Source organism: Gavia stellata, chromosome 19 (assembly GCF_030936135.1).
Source record: "Gavia stellata isolate bGavSte3 chromosome 19, bGavSte3.hap2, whole genome shotgun sequence".
Classification (NCBI taxonomy): Eukaryota; Metazoa; Chordata; class Aves; order Gaviiformes; family Gaviidae; genus Gavia; species Gavia stellata.
In genome coordinates, this window is record NC_082612.1 from 18,215,708 (window position 1) to 18,234,989 (window position 19,282).

General features: G+C 39.7%; 1 protein-coding gene across 1 annotated transcript in view; it reads right to left on the bottom strand.

The window, feature by feature from the left end:
* WDFY3 (WD repeat and FYVE domain containing 3) overlaps positions 1 to 19,282 on the bottom strand; it is a 121,101-nt gene that overhangs the window by 32,442 nt on the left and 69,377 nt on the right. The window contains exons 27-37 of the mRNA XM_059826993.1: positions 17,865 to 17,959; positions 15,986 to 16,106; positions 14,218 to 14,435; positions 11,427 to 11,662; positions 9,992 to 10,126; positions 7,912 to 8,091; positions 5,665 to 5,898; positions 3,609 to 3,708; positions 1,892 to 2,052; positions 1,085 to 1,314; positions 114 to 223 (exon numbers count right to left, since the gene is read on the bottom strand). Coding sequence (XP_059682976.1) covers positions 114 to 223; positions 1,085 to 1,314; positions 1,892 to 2,052; positions 3,609 to 3,708; positions 5,665 to 5,898; positions 7,912 to 8,091; positions 9,992 to 10,126; positions 11,427 to 11,662; positions 14,218 to 14,435; positions 15,986 to 16,106; positions 17,865 to 17,959 — 1,820 coding nt within the window. The remainder of the gene's footprint in view (positions 1 to 113; positions 224 to 1,084; positions 1,315 to 1,891; positions 2,053 to 3,608; positions 3,709 to 5,664; positions 5,899 to 7,911; positions 8,092 to 9,991; positions 10,127 to 11,426; positions 11,663 to 14,217; positions 14,436 to 15,985; positions 16,107 to 17,864; positions 17,960 to 19,282) is intronic.

Below are 19,282 nucleotides of genomic sequence, written 5' to 3' on the forward strand. Positions count from 1 at the left end.
TATTTTTATACACACACCCACACAGCCCTAAGAGTAACTGGGGTAAAAGATTAGTGATGACAATACAGAAGTGGCATTAGCAGACATCTGTGGCTTTGTCACTCTCAGATTACCTTCGCTGACATCTTGATTGTAGACTCCATCTGGTTCTATATCAGAGGGGATCATAATGTGCCAAGTTGTCATCCTGGCTTCTGCTTCCAGTCCAAACCCATCAACGTTGCTACAAATACACAATGAATTAACAACCACCAGAAAAAAAAATACAAGCTAAAGCATTTGATTCCCTGTGACAGTATCACAAAGATTAATACATGCTACTACAGCAACGTATCTTCACTTCTGTCCACTTGACTTCTGATAATCTGTGGTCACCAGCTGAACTGAAGGTTTATGAAAAATGACATGCCATGGACACTGATGTCACTGAAGGAAGACGGTAATATTTGATAGAACACGAAACAGACAAGGCCACAAATGGAGAACATCAGGGTTTCTGCTGATGATGCTTCCCAAGTGTCTTTGGATGAAACACAAGTTGTACATCTTTTTGGAAAGCAAAAATGAAAATGCCAGCCAGGCATTTGCAGCAACACAGGAAAGTGGGTGTCTACAGCATTTGTCACGGGCATCTGATTTAATGCCTGACTGGACTTAATTGAATGCTATACATCCAAGTACTATGATACGGAATTTGTATGAAATGATTCAATAGACAATATATCTAGTGACAGATTCCTTTGACTATTAATTACTTAGCACCAGTGTTTCTTTCTACCTTGAAAACATTTCAAATTATCAAAGCATAACAACAAAATGGTTAGACAAGCACTTCTGTCAGTATTTTAAAAAACCTCTGTAAAAGGAGGTAAGAGTGTACTCTATACCTGGGCTCTTCAAACCTAATTTTGTTTCAAAATGAATCACTTAAGCTTGCTTCCATTTCACTGGCTGGAAAGTTATAAACAGTTATCCAGAATTTGCTGACTTATTCACAAGGTGAGTGTCATTGCTGAGAGAAAACAGGTCATTTTAATACTTTACAGCCCTGGTTGCGGAACGAACTTCCATTCGAGATATTTACCTTCCCATGTGCAGATTGATCAAGCAGTGAGCTAGGCAGCTGATGAACTCTTGATCGTGATTTCCAGGTCCCAAAATTAAGTTTCTGTTCACAGTAAGGACCCTTAGGGAATCAAGGAGAGCCACTTGCTGAGGAACAGTTTTGTGCGCCCTTGAGAACTGGTACAATATGGTCCTGTTCAAGCAGTGATAAATAGCATCCAGCGATAGTCCCTGAGATCTTCTTTTTGACTGATGCAAAGCAAAAAACCATGATCAGATAGTAGCAGAAAATCAATTTACTGGCACACAAACTTCCCCTGAATTGACCCATGCTCATTTTTCAAAATCAGTATTTTACTAGAAGCGTCAATTCCACGAATTTCAAGAACCAAAATGACATTAATACATGATGATACACTTAAAATTTTAACATCTATAAAGACGCTGCTGATTTCTCACAGTAAATGTCTTCTAACAATCTCCAATAAAAGTGCATGAGGAAGCTTCCCAAAAATGCCAAGGTAAACTTAGGAAGCTACCCAAAATTCACATGAGGTAAATTTCGTTGTTTATTTGGGGGGATTTCTAAAAAATAATGTCATCTGAAAGCAGTTTTTACTCAACTGCCCCATATTAAAGCACTCCATACTGTCAAGATGTACTAGGAAAGCTTAGTAAAGAGAGAGAAAGCCTGGGGACGAAAAGCGTACTTCTATGCTGATCTGATATGCGTCACTAGCAGGTTGCTTAGTGACATCACTCCACGGATTTTAACGTAACCTGTGAAAATGTTTTCGCCAGCAGGCTAATAGAAGAACGCTGTTACCTGTGCAATGAGCTGGATTATGAAGTCCACAAGAAGTTTGGATTCTTTGTTGAACATGCCCTGCCAAAGCTTATCTACCACACGCTGTGTAAAATAAAACACATTGTTCACCAGCACTTGGTAGCTTCCTCCACTCGTTATAGGCAGAGATGCATCTTCACCTAGGTAACAAAAAAAGCCAAAGCTTTCTTCATTTATCAAAAAACCACATCTGCATAAATACATTCATATTAGTCTGTGCTTTCTAGACTTTTGTAAAAGAGAAGAAGACTTGATCAAAGAAAAAGCTAAAACCTCATGGCTTCCCTACAGTAATCTTTGACAGTAAGCAAACGTTTGAAAGCGACAGTGACAAAGGCCAAAACAGGGAGGCTGGGGCAGGAAGAGTCCAGAAGAAATCGTACTCCTGTGATCCTGAGGCATCATATTTATGTATGGTCCTCTTTTTCAACTGGAGCTGTATGTGTGCAGAACCACCTGTGACTTTTTTAAATTATCCTTTTGCTTTTTCAAGAAGAAAAGAACCTTTTCAAAACCCCTGAGATGACAAGTGGTATCAGCTGGCATCACTTCTCCCTCATTGTGCTTCGCTCAATAAAACTGACAGTCAATGGGCATCAGCTGCATGTGTCTGTGTGTACATAAATGTCAGCCCAGCTATATTAAGAGAAGCTTGAAAAGTGCAAGTGCTTCCATAAAAAAAATAATCTTCGTCAGTGGTGTTGATTTTGCTGGAAGTTCAGCTACATTTATTCACTTATTGCCTCATCTGCACATAAAGCAACTGATAGCATCACACCTGGGGGATGCTGGCAAAATCTTCAAGAAGGAACACCTGGGGAAACCAAAGTCCCGCTCCTGAGCTGCACCAAAGTACTTGTAAGGGCAAGAGACTCTTCCAAGAACGTGACCCAAAGCTTCATGTAACATAATTCTGGATTTATTTTATTAATGCACTGCACCCAGAGAAAGACAAATCATTGCTGTGGCAAGAAAGGGGGAGCCTTACAAGCACTTTCTAACAGTTTTGAACAGAAACTTATGCTGCCCCATGACATCTAGGATGAAGACAGAGCAAACTGAGAGCTCCTGGGAAGTCCAACAGACCACCGTGAAATCTGACTGGGCACCTGAGCAGCGATATTCGCACAGGCCACTTCACAATCGTCTAAACCCATGCTCTGGTGGGACCGCCTGCCCTACTGACATCCAAGTCACAAGCTGCTAATTCTCTTCCTGTCCGTTTATTAAGTGGATCAATGGACTGCTAATCTCAGAGGATTTTTTCTGGGGTGCTGCATTCATAATAGAACTACAGTAGGAGGAAATGGGAACAAAGCTAACTTTTAAAAACCAAAGGCCCACCCATGATAAATTGACAATAGCTCCAGATCCTCTACCAAGGCAGGAAGAACAAGAGAGACGATGCAAGATCCAGTTTCAGTTCTTTTTGATGGCTCACATATGCAAAACATTCATGCCATATAGGGTTTTTTTTAATAACCTGTTTTACAGCTTTGGCACAATCAAGATAGTGAGGGAACATGCAAGCACAGCAACACCATTTACACATCAAAGAAAAGGAAAGGCAAGGGCAGGGAAAAGAAAATAAAGACAATCAAGTTGTAACAAAAGAGGGCACTAACAAAGAAAAAGTTAAATAATCAAAACCTTTTGCTCAAATCAATAGATTGATAATTCAACTTTGCTATATTACCCAATAAAACATCAGCTGCAAGTAGGTGGTCCATCACTCCATCCAAAACGTATGTCTGAAACTCCTTTTGCTGTGTTCGTGTTGATCTTTCAGGGGAAGCCTGATAAAAGAAATACAATGTTAAGATAATGAATATCTCTGAGTGAGCAAAAAGAGGGAGGGGGAGGGTGTTCTAGGTGAATTTCTCTTTTCTCAGCTCTTGTGAACAATCTTTTTTTTCTCTTAACATTCTGTCCCGAGTAAACAGTCTTGGTTTTATCTAAAAATTTACGAATACATGCTAAGTATACATTTGCTGTATGCAGTCTTACAGAGTAGGCATTATTCCTATTTAAATCCAGTAAATTTATCTTCTGCCATAATACGAACTGGAAAAGAACACATTCCAAAAAGGTGCACCAATGTCTACCTAAACATACGGTTAAACTGTGATCTCCTCAGTTCACACAGTCACCTCCTTCAGTAAAAAACAAGTAAATGGGACAGATCAAACATGTTAAGTTGATCATCACTTCTACGTGGGGTTCTGCATATTACTACAGCAGCCTTAGTATAGTCGTATAATAGATGGATGTGCTAAACCTTTCTAATTTCCTTTGCACTTAAAGGGGAAAACCACTTTATCACCTTGTGTTGTTCAGTGCATACATAATCATACCTAACTGAATGATCCACTTAAACTGTCCTAGAAAGCAATATAACATTAAGGGAACCTGCTTTGTCTTGCCCTGTAACAGTTTAGCAGTATGCACATACCCGGTCCTCTGTTTATGCTAAGAGACCAGTAATTAACACTGACAAGTGATAACAGATTAAAACAGCAGTAAAGCAACTGTAACCAATTGAACATGGCTTCAAATATGCTTCCTGATGTTTGCATATAACTGCTTCTCTTGACAATTCATTTTTTGCTTTGTGACAGCAAAGAGATATTCAACTGCCTCAGGAAATTTGTTAGGAAATATACAAGCACTGTCCAAAATTCCTGCAGCTATCAAAAAAAAAAAAAAAAAAAAATCACAGAGACTCAGCAACACAGATGAGGTAACAAATAGGTAGGTCAAGGGAGAATGTGAATTGACGCAAACATTTCAAAATACATTGTCTGAAGGAGGTGTGGGCAGTTAAACAGTAGCCAAACTCCTCATTCCCTGCCTCACCGTTAACAGAAGGATGCTTTCTCCAAGTGTCACGGACTTTAAAAGACAATTTACAGGAAGATAACACAGTTATTTTGTGAATTTTTATAGCATATGGCACCATATGTCCTGCCACCTCTTTTTATCTAATATGAATAAAACAGAAACCTTAATATTTCTGCAGGGATTTTGTATTTTCAACAAAGCCAATACAGCTGGTCACGGTCTGAAAGGTGTTTAATAAATGAATCATGCTCCACAAAAATAAAACTTGAAGCAAGCTGCAACTTCTTATGCTGCACTGTTGAACATCTAGTGTTGTGATCCACCACCTGTGTTTCCAGACAAAAGGAGGTATTGGCTAAGATGCCAAAACAAGATTACGGCTGCTCTAAAGTGAGGACAAAATAGAAATAAAGCATTGACACGGCATGCTCAGGAACTAACAGAGCCATTTGAATGGCCAAATGAAAGTTAAGGAGCCCACAAACAAAAGCGGTAGTAGGGCTGTGGTGTGGAGCGGAGAACAGAGCACAGCAAGATAAAAGCCAAGTAACCAGCACGCAGACTGACAGCTCAAGCACCTGAGATGGTCACGAATATACATAAATGCTGGGAGGAGCAGGGAGAAGTCCAGAAAACATTCTCAAGGAAGGCAGAGATAAACCCTCTGCATTTGCTTTCTTAGGTTTTCCAAGCTGTTAAAGAAAGGTGAGCAAACTACTACTTATGAGACACTAGTGTTCCTTTTTGGTTTTCCCCCTCTTATTTCATGACAATTTACAGGATTCTACTGAATCCCAGGTCATCAGTCCTCTAACGTCAAAAGGTAAGTAGAGGAAAACATTTTAGGGAAGTGTCACAAGAAGTTCAATTAATAAAAACAAAACAGAAGACAAAAACCAAAGAAACTGTACCTCTAGCAGAAGATCTACCAGTGGAGTCTGTTTGCTGGCTGGTGTGAGACATAAGTTATCAATTATCAGCACACGCATGAAGTCAAACACAAACTTCTTGGCAGGATGGTTGGTTAGGTATGTCTTGGTGCCAACATTGCAGTATTCTGACTGGCTCCTGTTCATGCCAGAATCAGCTGCAAAGGCTTTAAATTCTTCAGCTGGGGACCCAACTTCATCATCAAGATCAGTGACCTGTGAAAAACAGCATGTTAAAACTCTAGAGACCAGCAAATTAACAGCAGTCTTTTCGCTACTCTGTTCTTTATTTGTCTAAGGCTATTCACTTCACATTTTGCTTCTTAAGAAGCCTTTTTACAAGATTATTATGTTCGGGATCAGTTCCCTAACACACAACAGGAAAAACATCCAAATTCTAGTTTCAGATTCCCAGGGCAAACAATAATCGGTGAACACTGATTTGAGCTACATGAGCTAGAGATCACATTTCACATTCACTTACCAATAAGAAGTACTTGGGCAACTTCTAGACACTTTGCAAAAATAAATTTTTCTCATTTCAAAAAAGAAAAGTTTTGAAAAAGTTATTAACTAAAGCAGTTAAAATAAAATCAAGACAGAAGCCAATTAAAAAAGGCTATCAAGCTTACATGACAGAAAACAAAAAGGGAACTGAGTCTTTTCTCTTTTTAATATAATATTTTCAGAGTGCAGTTTGGGTAAGCCAGTTTCCCCAAAATCTCTCAAAAAAAAAAAAGTCTCTAGAGCGTTCCTGTTCCTGACAAACAAGAACCTTTGAGGGGCTAGCTCTTGCAGAGGACTGTAACAAAAACACAAATAGTAATGAAAGCTGTCAAATCTGAAAGACTGTTTTCATGTAACGCTCTCCTCCAAATGCAAGAGGAGACAATAGAATTTCCCTCAACAGGCTTATCGCATCACCAGCTTACATGTGAAATAACCAAGTGTTTTGAACATTTGGTCTGCTTCAGTAGGAGAGTTTTCCCAAGGAACTAAGAGAAGCCCGAACGTGTACTCTTTCTGGTTTTAATGGCAATGTCAGAAAGGCTGAAAGATCAGTTAAGAATTCTCTCTCAAGGCTGAATTTGGGTTATAGTATTTTGTTGCAGGAACCTGGCTGTTATTCATCTATTTCACAAGGGAGTGATTAGTTCTACACATTTGGGCAGAGGGAAATGCTGGAGGAGTAAATCAACTTGGAGCCGACAGAGTCCTCAAAGAGCGAAGAGCTCAAGCAGTCAGGCAGCTACACAAAGTTTCGAGGGACTAAGTAGTTAAAGTAAAACCTGCTCAGAGACACAAGGCTCCTCTAAAATCTCTATGCAGGTGAATGCCAAATCAGCATTACCAGTTTGTAAGTGGCACTTTTTTTTTTTGAGAGAAGTAGATGCTAGGAGCTCGCTCTCAAGTGTGAGTTTAACTTAAAAGCAAAATAAACTATGAGAGACTCATCAGCATGCACCTTTAAAAATTGATCTCCCAGTTTTATTGACAACAAAAAGACAGCATCCCACCAGCAAGTATTTCCTGAAGTATTTTATCATACCCTCCTTAGTTCTAGCATTTGCCAACCTGCAGCCTAACTATCCTTCCACGTTCTTAGTAAAATTACTTTTACATGTTGGCTAACAATAACTGTTTGTTTCCTTTCCATTCATATTCTAGAAATAGTATCATTTGTCAATGACACTAAGCGCAAAGAATACTAAGCGCAAAGAATACTTCAGGCAGCAATGCAAGCAAAGTTGAATTCACACCCTCTCCTGGCCTGAACTCAGTAGTTCCAGGTAATAGAAGAACACTTGTTTTGTGGTTAAGCCACAAAAGAAGAAATGGGAAGTGGGAGGAAAAAGAAGTTTTAGATTTTATCACATCGTCCAAAGCAGAGGGCTGAAAGCATAGACTGACTCAGTCTCTTTTGCTTTTCTAAGTCTGGGCTAACATTGTTCATATGATTGAAAATAATGGTCCACTAGAAAACAAATAAACCATGTACATGCCCCCTAAAATGCAGTTTCAGATGTCACTGCACAGCAATTGCCCTTCAGTTGAACATGCACTTCTCTCAGTTCCAACACCCAAGTACAGAACGTTCAGCTCAGCCTTTATAACGACCTCTTTCTGCAGGGTAAGTACAGCTTTATCTTTGTATGCCCGTTAATTGATAAATCCTCAAAAGTCACATTCAGGGGAAAAACAAAAACGCTAACTAGTTGGATTTCCTACCATCTCAGAGTATGGTCGTATGTTGAAAGGAAACACTGTTGCTGCCAGCGCACACAGGAACTCTGGACTCATCCACAAGGAAATGAGGTCCGGCACGTTGTGATACAAATACCGAAAGAACTGCATCAAGGTGACTGGATATTCTCGAAGCCAAGAGCCTTCTTCCTCTGACTGCCAAGGCTGGGTTGAAAAACAAACAGCACATTAGCACAGATGGCACTAATTAAAGAATGCTCATTTCAGAAAGGAGCTACAGGAAGAGGAGCTGTAGGGTCAAATATGCAATCAAACACATTGTCAAGCATGCAATGAAACACCTGATCAAAGATGGGGCCAAATGTGATCAACCACGTGGACAAGCAGAAATAAGTGACTGACCATGTGGTCAAGCACATGACGAAGTGTGAAAAACACATCTAGAACATGTCAAATGTGTGTTGGAGCACTTGTCAGAACACATGACCAAACACATGTCTAGAACACATGACTGAAGACACAGTGTCCGAACACGAGACCTAATATCTGATCAAACAAGTGACAGAAAATGTGTTCGAGCACATCACCAACATGTGACAAACGTGACGCAATATGACAGAACACGTCTCTGAGTATGCCACCATATGACGAACACCTGACCAAACACACGGCTAATCTTGCCTCCAGAACGTGTGACAATTGAACAAGCCACCAACTTCTAACACACACACATAAACCACATGTCCAAACCATGTGCCTGCAACAGGTGACAACAGAACATGTGATAAAAGAACATGTGTCCAAGCCATCACAAACATGTGACTGAACACATGGCAGCATGTCACCATGTCATAAATGCATGAGAAACACGTAGCTGAACATGACAAACATTACAACAGGACATGTCATGATAAAATAGGCTGAACAAGTTGCAACCACGTGATGAAATGCAACCAGACACGACTGAACATATGACAAACCCAGAGCAATAACACACGGCAGGCTAACACATGGCAGTAACCTATGCCTAGGCATGTGTTCGAGCACGTCACGAACAGGAGACTGACCATGTTTACAACACATGACTGACCATAAGCAAAACATGTGTCCTAACATGTAATGATTCAAAACATGACCTGGTTGGTAAACATGACCTGACTCCTGCCAACCCAAAATGTCATGGCACATCTGAACATACACCTGATGACACAGCACAAGACAGCAAGGCAAGAGACAGCGCATGTCTCTGAGCGTGTCACAAATGCATCCGAACAGGCAAGGACCAAACACGTGACAGAACAGGTCACCAGCAAGAGACAGGACATGTGACAACAGGAATGGGTACCGCAGCAGGTCACGGACACGTAACCAGTACACATGTCCAGAAGACACTTCTGAACATGTTAACATGGGAGAGACATGCAAGCAATGCTTCTCCGAGCATATTGCAATCACATGACGACCAGACAGGCGACAACCAAACAGGTGCTGCGTTTCAAACATTTCACAAGGTAATTTTCAGGAGATAACACACTCTGGCTCCAAGGAAATACAAAATTTTCCCACTGAGAAACCAACTTTCACTACTCTTGACATTACATTCAAAGATGAGAAGACAACACATTTTTCTGGCAGTAAATTTGTTTCCTCCAGCATGTGGCTATTCATAGTCAGAGGACTTCTCTGCATGTGGAAGGTTCATGAACAAAATCTGCAACTCGCATAGCTCTGAGCAGATGGGATATAGAGTCTCAAACATTCCCCCATGATGTTAATCAGGAAAAAAATTCAATGATCTCTGCCAAGAGCATTCTATCCTTCCGCTTTCTTGTTTTAATTGCAGCAGAACACAAAGCCCGGCCTTTTTGTGAAAAAGCGGCGTGAATTTTGTGGCCGCTAATATTTCTATAGATACTGAAAAATAAAGTAAGATAGAATAAGCCACTGACAGTGACGGTTTTCACCCAAGTATTATGAGCCTAACTCACAGTTGGGTTTGTCATGACACTAACAAAACCTCAACTTTTCTGATTTGGCTTTTGACCACTTGGCAAACTCAAACAATTCTCTATGTTCAAATACAAGCAAAATTTTTTATGCTTACAGAATTCAGCATGCTCCTCAGCATTCCCAATAACAAGAAGGCAGCTTCTGTGCAAACACTATGTATTGAAGAGGTAACGGTGCCACAGGAGGCAGGAACTCCGAATATGAATGTCCAAATAGAGTCTAAATCAAACTGTAAGAGGTGAAAGAGAAGAAAGAAGACATTAAATAATCCCTTTCTCCTGTGCAATTTGATACTGCTTTTTATTACACCTACAATACGCTCATTTGGCAGTGTCTAAAAAATGAGTTGTTTCACATCCTCCAAACTTTATCTCCAAAAGCTTCATATGAAGGTCACGTGTTACTGAAGAAAACTCCTTCTATCCATGGGCTAATGTAACTGCAACTCTCACCTTCTCGAAGTATTTAAGTGTTTTGAAAAAAGAAGAGACCTGTCAGCGCAAGTGCTGCACAGTCACCTCAGTTTACTTCACTCACATCTAGCAGTAAAATCCACATGGTATCCCACAGAAAAAAAAAAAAAAAAAAAAAACAAAACAAACAAACTGAGTTGCATTTTCCAGCAAGTCCAAAAAATTAAATCAATTAAAAAATAAAAAAGGACAAAGTGCCCACCTCTACCATTAACAGTGCTACTGCTAAATATTTTAAGTGGCTGAATTTAGTTTCAATTTAACAGTGCCATACTTCAATGCTGTAAGCAGGAGGTGAGCTTCATGCCTCTACTTCACTGTAGCACAGTGCTGAATGTCCTGTCAAGTATTCCTCTTGAGAAAACAGGCAGGCAGAATACCTTCTGGTCTGAAATTTTTACTTTAAAGTTCCCACTGATAAATAAAAGTTAGCACTGCATCCATTCTAAACAGGCACCTTGCCTATCTGGAGTGTGGCTTTTCTCCATAAAGCACTATACTGAGGCTTCCTAGGACTGTTGCACACCATGTAATATCTACTCATTTACATACAATTAAAAAAAGTCCAAAATACACCTGTTTGGAATAAGAACAACAAACTTTTTCCTGCAACAACTAAGACGCCTCCCTACAAAGCCACAGAGACTTTCTGAAATAAAAGCCACCTTGCTTTGTCTGTAACCTAGTGAACTCTCTTTAACACAGCAACTCCCCACTCTAAAAAAAAAAAAAAGAAAACCAACAAGAAAACAGCAAAGAAAGCAAGCAAAAAATTATGCCCCCTTCAGTGCCCACACCATGCCAGCTTGAACCAGGGATCTGCTTCTCATTTGACCCCAAAACAGCCCCGAAAGGCACCAGCGACAGCCATGCCATAACAAGGTGGCTTCCACATATTCCCACGGTAACTCGTCCTCCCATCCCAGACAGCTCAGCACTAAACACCACATCATGACTGCGCGTCAGCGGCAGAGAGGAAGGAGAGGGCCTGGTTAATCTATTATTTTCTTTTATGACAGACAGAATTACACTTACATCTTACTAGATAATCCCTACCTGGCAACCCTGATTACATCGGCTGCTGATGACAGGTACACTGACCTGCAGGTTCTCAGGCAGTTCAGTGACTGGCTGCTGCAGAAAAAGGGCCATGAGGAGGAAATAGAGTGCGGGTACGTTAGTGTGCTTCGGGAGAAGGGACTGCAGAACGGGAAAGCCTGGGAAGTGACAAGCATCCCGGTTAATCTCCCGGACCGTCGATCTGCCACCAGCGCTCCTGCCGACATTGAACCCTAAAATGAAAAAAAATACAAAAAGCCAACAATATTAATAGGGAAACGCCTGTGGGGCTCACTCTTACTCAAGTAGTGAACTTGAGAGGCTACCTCCTCAGAAATGAATGCTGTAAAACATGAATGCGTGCATACAGACTATCACACACATATTATGCAATTCTGCTTCAGATGTCTGATTTTTTTAATCAACAAAAAAAAGAAAATTATTGCCTTCCAGCACCACATAGATGACTGCTCCATACAGACTGCCTAACGCTACTGCATATACACACAGATCCATTTTCTGACCGTGCCCACAATTTCAGACTTTTAAAACACCCAAGCTTCTGAAAAAAGATATTTCGCTGGCTGAGAGGGAAGTATCACCTTAATCTCAGGTACAGATTTGTATTACCAAGCAGCAACCCCATGGCCATTTAAGCCCACGGGAGCATTTGAGCCCATGCTCAGGGGCATCTTGTTTCAGCTATTTTCTTACTGATTAATCAGCTGGTATGAAGCATTAAATGCTCTTATTTTATGTTAAGTGCTGCCAGAGGCACAAAACTCACCTTTTGTGACCCTGCTTCTAGCTAGGTATTTCATTCTCCTATTAAAAAGAAAAAAAAAAAAATACCCCGGGATGGCAGAAGCACTTATTTTCAAGTGAGGAAGGAGGCAGGAAGACCGTTCAATCTCCGCACATCAGCACAGATAGGGAGCCATTCTTCTGACGCTGCCAGAGATGAGGTTGTTTTTCTGAGGCTCTATTACAGATACTGTTTCCACCAGAAATTTACTTTTTCAACAGAAAACATCTACCAGGAATCAGACTGATGAAATCTTTGCTACAAAGTTGCAGGAATTCCATCAGTGATCTTGAACAAAAATGTTTCGTATTTGGTTTCATGAGAAATCTTCGAGCCAATGTGTTGTAATTTATTAAAAAACACAGGGTATGAAAATTAGATAATCTGTCACTAGCATTTGATGAGACACAAGTTTAAAAATATCTGTTCAGACACAGTCTAGCTTGGATTCAACTGAAGTGATACTGTAATAAAAATAGGAAAACTCTACAATTGTTCTCCAAATGTGATTGTAAATCAAAGTGTTATTTAGAAGGATTTTGTGACTGAAGAAAATTTTTATGTTTTTGGATATTCAACGTGGATACTGAATAAAAAAGATCTATTTATAAGCAATGATTTCAGAAAAACTGTTTTCCTTAACCTTCCTAATTTATTAATAACACAAAGAAGCATCCTGTGTTCCTAGTTGAATATCCTGAGGGATATATTATGGGAAACCACTGTAAATAGACAGACTTAATAGACAGTTTTATTTATGCAAAAAATAACAAGATAGCATAAGATACTTCGATAGAGTCCAAAGAGACAAAGAAAAAAAAAAAAAAAAAGGACTTTATATTTTCATTTCAGCAAAAGCCCTCTTCCTGAAGTAAGATCACTTCAACAACACTTCACAATTATTTCCTTATAATAAACCAATTCGTAAATCTTCAGTGCAGAAACAGATCATATACTGCTGCAACACAGAGGTGGCTCCTTGCACAGTCATTTTAGAAACAACAGTTAAGTTGAAAGTACTGTTAATACCACTGCCCTGATCTAAAGCCTTCTCAAGCGCAGGAAAGACTCCCATTTAATGTCAATGGGTTTGCATCAAGGACTGAATGGACATTCCTCTGAAAAGCACTGTCTTATTTTGACTAAAAAAAAACAGGTCCATGGGAAATCACCACTACACCTGTCTACACAGACTTGACATCCGTTATTCTGGATACTTGGAGATGCACTTCAGACAGCTTAGAGATGCTCAAAAATGGGTCCTGTAGCACTAAAACCTTATACACTGAATTCTACATCACACAGGGTAATGGAAAGGTCTGACAACCCGGATAAATGAGGTTTTAAGAACCTGCGAAGAAAGTCTTTAAAAAGAGAGAGAGCACAAGCCTGCGTGCGTGCAGAATAATGCAGGAGAAGGAGAGGAAAAGAAAGGCTGAGATGATACTGAGAACACAGAAATTCCCAAGATAGCAAAAATCCAAACTGGTAAATCTAATTGGCACAGAACCCACTAGACAAAGCAGCTCAGGTATTAACACCGTGTGATGCTCTAACTAATAACCAGAAACAAATGAGTAAATTTTACTGAATCTTTATTAGCTATGTATATAAGGTGCTACTCTATGCCACCTTTGCATCTAGCTCAGATGTGCCTCCCCACGGGACATACTTAACCTTACCTTGCTGGTAACAGGAAAAACTGATTAGCTACACAGGCTTCGTGCAGATGATGAGGTAATACTGAACTACAATGAAATCTGTATAATGTCAACTGAAGGGCAGTTCTGTAAAACCGCTCCATTTTGCCTAGGAAATCTAACTCTCAGCTGTAAGAAAAACGAAGTGCAGAGGCATCTGATCACAGCACAGACAACAGCATGCATCTGCCAGACAGTATTCATACAATAACCCCCGCCTCGACACGTACACACACTCGCTCCCACGCAATCCTTCGGTCGGGAGGGGGCTGAGATGCCATACCTAGCACAGTACCGATCTTATTGGTCAAGACAGAATCTGTCTGATCGAGCCAGCCTCCACCACTGAGACCCTCCTTAAATTTGATAAGGATGGACTGATTACTCAACAGGACCACAAGAATCCGCATGGCTGCTGTGACCGTGGTGGAATGCAGATGTTCTTCCATAAACATCATAATCCAATCAAAACCCAGTGTCTTGACCAGTTCTTCACAAGCCCTAATTAAAGAGGGGGGGGGGGGGGAAGAAAAAAAACAGTCACATTTTACAGCATTTAGTCTCCTACTACATAGCAAAAATCAGTGTCCTCCACTACAGGGCAAACGTCAAGATTGGAGAAAACTCAGATCTATCTAAGAGTTAACTGAATTCTTCGGTAAGTTTACTACACAACAAGAAATGTTGCTCACCAAATCTTGTTAAATGGAACACTTACAGTGTATTTGTTTAGCAGAAAGGGAAGACTAAATACAGCTCCTGGGACTATTCCACTGCATAAGATTTCTCCAGTTGCTGCTTTTGATAACAAGTGTGGAACACTGAACTGGAAACATTTGTCCACAAATTATAATTTCCAAATACTTTTTGTTGAGCCATACATAGGTAGAGAGTTTTCACAAGCCTTTTAAATAAACTGGTATTAAAAAATGAAGGCTATTTCTTTTTTTTTTTTCTTTTTTATTAAGAGTTGCTTGGGACTATTTGAATGAGTGTGGTCATTTTTATTCCTTTTGGGTTTTTTTGAAGCAGTATTACTGAAAAGCTCAAACTAGTTTGGGTTGTATGTCAACCAATGCTCAGTCAAATCACTACATAATCCACATATGCCATACACCCAACAAAATGCCTCCAACAGACTCAATACAGCCTACTGGCCAGTTGCTTGAAAGTTGTATTTTGTCAAGGTTTAACTTGACAGTGTTTCAAAGTCTCTTCCCCAACTCACCATATGACTCTAGTGCCTCACTAAACTGTAATATCATGTTCCCACACATGCAATTTTAAGGAAATAAGGGGCATTCTAGGGTCAATGATCCCAACGATAAACCCTACTGAAGTAATCTGATCTTAACCAAATGAGAAGTTGACCATCCCACTTCTCTAAAAACACAAGTTTTCTCTTTTGACAGATTTTATTTTCTCTATAGCCACATATGAAGTTATACGAAAACAGCAGCAAGAAGTATGTGAGAAGAGCAGAGGGTTAAAGAACTGGCTTCTCCAGATAACAAAACTTAAAAAAATCATAGTAGCCAGACATCCACACTTGTTCTCACTGCATCCTACTCGCTCGTGATCCTCTGCCCCTCAAAATTTTAAAATTAACAATTTTACAAACGCTACTTTTTTCCATGAAGTAACAGTATGAAGCAAGCAACCTCCCCCCAGATCTACTATGTATCTTCCTTTCCTGCTGACATTTACTTCTGCTGTTCCTAACTTGAAGCACAAGTTTCTACTAATGCTGTCAACCATGGTCTTAAACTTTATTTTTTTTTAAAGACTCAAAACAAAAACCAGTTAACGCAATAGGTGAATGATATGTGTTAGCTACACTGGCATCTGCTTAGTACTATCATTCTTGCTACCACAACTGACAGCATACAACTCAGTAATCATGCATTGCATTTCTGCTAGCATACCTACATCATTCAGTAGTTCCTATAAGATCATGCAATTCAACTAGTGAATCAAATGGGGGCTGTATAATTCTCCCCCTTGAGATAAAAAATTATATCCTTTCTCTGTCTCAAGATTTTTGTACTTACTGCAAATTAACAGTTGTCTTTTCTTTAGATGTATATAGAAGTTTCAGAAGGATATCTAAAAGCCTGTTCCGCAGTAGAATAAGATTAGCTGAAACTAGTCCTCCAAAATCATCTTCTGTTCCTAAACATCAAGCAAAATTAAAAACAATAAAGCAAAATTAGGCTTTTGGACCTCAGACATTTTAGAGGCTATTCATAAATTCCATACATAAGCAAACACAACCTGACCCCACTCAGGTCACGAGGCAGCCGTGCTAAAGTGCAGGCAGCCTGCTATACACTGCTGAGAAATGCTTCGTGCCCCATTATCACGATCACACAGCGTTTCGTCAGTCTGAAGAATGGGTAAAAGGGAATCGCAGCTTCTCAGACAATAATCTAAACTGGGATGATCCAAATTAGCTAAGCTAGTCATTCCCGGCAAGAAGAGACATAAAAACAATCAAACACTCCCTCCCCCAACAGGGTAGTTGGATAAACACTTTGCATTATGCAATCCAGGGGGTGGGGGAAATCCCAAGAAGAAAACCTGGTACTTCCCAACTCCCTCCAAATCTAAGAAATGGGGAGAAAAATTAGTTTCCTTTTCTTTCAACGGATCCCCAAACTCATCATCAGTTGAAAAAGACACTTACTGCAAAACAAGCCAATACATGCAGGTCAGGACTAGCTTTACAATTATTTTGTGAATCCCTCTTACTGTACCTTATGCTGCCAAAGGAGGACTATGTTTTTACATTATTTATAAAAAAGAAAATCACAACTTGAAGCAACGTATGCAAAAATGAAGACCGATAAATGGACACCTTCTGGGCCAAGCTTTTGTGCACAAGTCACAGACACGAACACAAAGCATCTTCTATGGCAGAAATACAGTAGAAGTGGTGAAGACCAGTAACCTAAAAATGTCATGTCCTTTGCCTCAAAAGCTCTTCTTTCCATTCCTGCCACAGCCTGAATTTCTCCCCAAGGTTCTTCAGTCCCCCAGGTAGGCAAAAAGCAGCTCAGCCTGTGGTTAGCCTGGGAAAAAACCACAGCTGGCCTGCAGTGAGAACACCAATCTGTATCTCTCTCCAACACCCACTCCCTCGTTTTCACTAAAAAGCTCAAATTTAATAATCTTTGAGACCACAATAAGCAAAAGTATTCAGCAGGAACAGGAGAGGCACAAGGGGATAACGATGAATGTGCAGACCGCCTAAACCTTGTTCTTTAGGAAATCAGATTAATAAAGCTAACTGTAAAGCAGAAACGCTTCTCTCTCACTTGTCCCTGTGCAACAGCATGTTCCCAAGAGATGCAGAAACACAGGATCTTTGGGTACCCCCTTCTAGTTATTTGGGTGACATCCACTGTGGGGCTAAAACGTTTCTGTTCAGGGAGGGTGATCGAAAATCCAATTGCATAAGCCTTTTTTCTTTAGGAAAACAACGGTAGAAATGGTCTCAAACCAATTCAATATAAGCATTCTTGAAGGACAGTAAAGCAACTTCTTTTTTTTTTCCTAAAACAACAACTAGACTGTCTTAGTTAATTATTTCACTTCCTCCACACCTAGAAGGCAGATACACCTAGTAACCTGTTTTTGTCTGTCTTCTCTTCCCACAAAGAAGCAGAGATGCACAGCTGATTTGAAGGAACGAGTGGAGGAAGCAGAACAAAACCATGCGGTGTTAAATGAAGACAAAACAAGAGTACATGGGTTTTGCACTGCTTTGCAGGCAATACTGAAAACTGAAGTGCCACAACTAACCGGCAGCCAGGTTGTAACAAATTACAATATTGCTAATGACGCTATTTCTACATTTTAAGTATTTAAGCACAGAAGAGATCACAAAGTATGTATCTTCTACTGCTTCTAAGCCATGCCATCACTTACCACTATCAAGTTTTTCTTCATTGTTTATTTCCATGACCACAAACTTCTCACAGACTGCAAATGTAGGTAAAGTGGAAGAGATGAACTGTCCAAACCTTGATGTATACAGAAAAATACATCATTCATTGATACAACAGATGCACTCTCATCTATCAATAATTCACCTTTAATATAAAACCGTAACACCAGTGAGAGGGCGATACCCAAAAACGTCAACTTTCTCATATCTAAAGATTGAGGAAAAAGGTCTCCATCTAAAGTTACTGGCCGAAAACCAAATTAACGGGTAGTACTTAATGGAATCTTTGCAGACAAGTCTGCAGGTAAGAGACCCTGAAAATGCTAGGATTCAAGAAAGGAAACTGGGAGATACCACCACATCCTAGTACAAGGAACACCACAAGTTAAAGACAGGAGAACAAAACATTATTCTCAAACCATTACAGCTGAACAAGTATTTCATCAAAAACAGTGACTACTCGACTCTGGTATAACATTTACGCCTATAGCTTGAGGTGATCTAACACAAGGTCATGGTTTTCTAAGAGAAGACGATGATGTGCTACTTAAAGAAAGGAGATGCAATATATTCCTCTCTCTTCTGGAACTACCTGAAATGGTGCCTAGCTCGTGTAACTCTTCCCAAGTTATACGATCTTTTTAATTTTTATTTCCAGGAAGGAGAATAAGAAACACTCAGATAGGCATTCTACAATCTGTTCCGTAACCATTTAAACATAAAATCAACGGGTTTATTCTGAAATAATTTTTTGTCCTGTGTAATTAAAACACAGACAGCTAAGATGTTCAGGCTGATGCTTCTGACACCTTTAATTGTACTTAAATTGAGAAGCTGAAATCCCCAGGACCTGCAATATCTTATCGACTTCCATTATGAAACGGGAGACGAAAAAAATTAAGTTTTCAAGGAGTTGAACTCATTTAAAAGCATTTCAAATACTCCTGCACGTATGAACTGCAACTATTTATGTAACTTTCATCAGTCAGAATTAATAGTACTATATCTGACAGCCTTAAATATTTTTCTATGTGTTGATTAAGAAAATCAGAAGTGTTGATTAAGAAAAAATCTTGAACTAAACCTTTCATGGGGGAAAGTAATCATAGCTGCATTTTAACCAGAAGTATCATTATAGTCTGTCTTAAGTAATACTCAATGGTATTTAAGAAAAGCGTGCTTCACATGAACAAGGGAGCTGCGATACAGCACCTTCGCTTTTCGCCTGCAGAACATTAAGCTAGTTCAATCACTCAGTTGTACCTGTTTAGATACGAGCTGAATTTAATATGCAAATCAAGGCATTAACTAAATTATTGCCTATGTCTAGTTCAGTTACTTCTTAGAGGAAAAAATTCAGTACATGAGCATTTCACGTTACTTACTCCACAGCAGTATT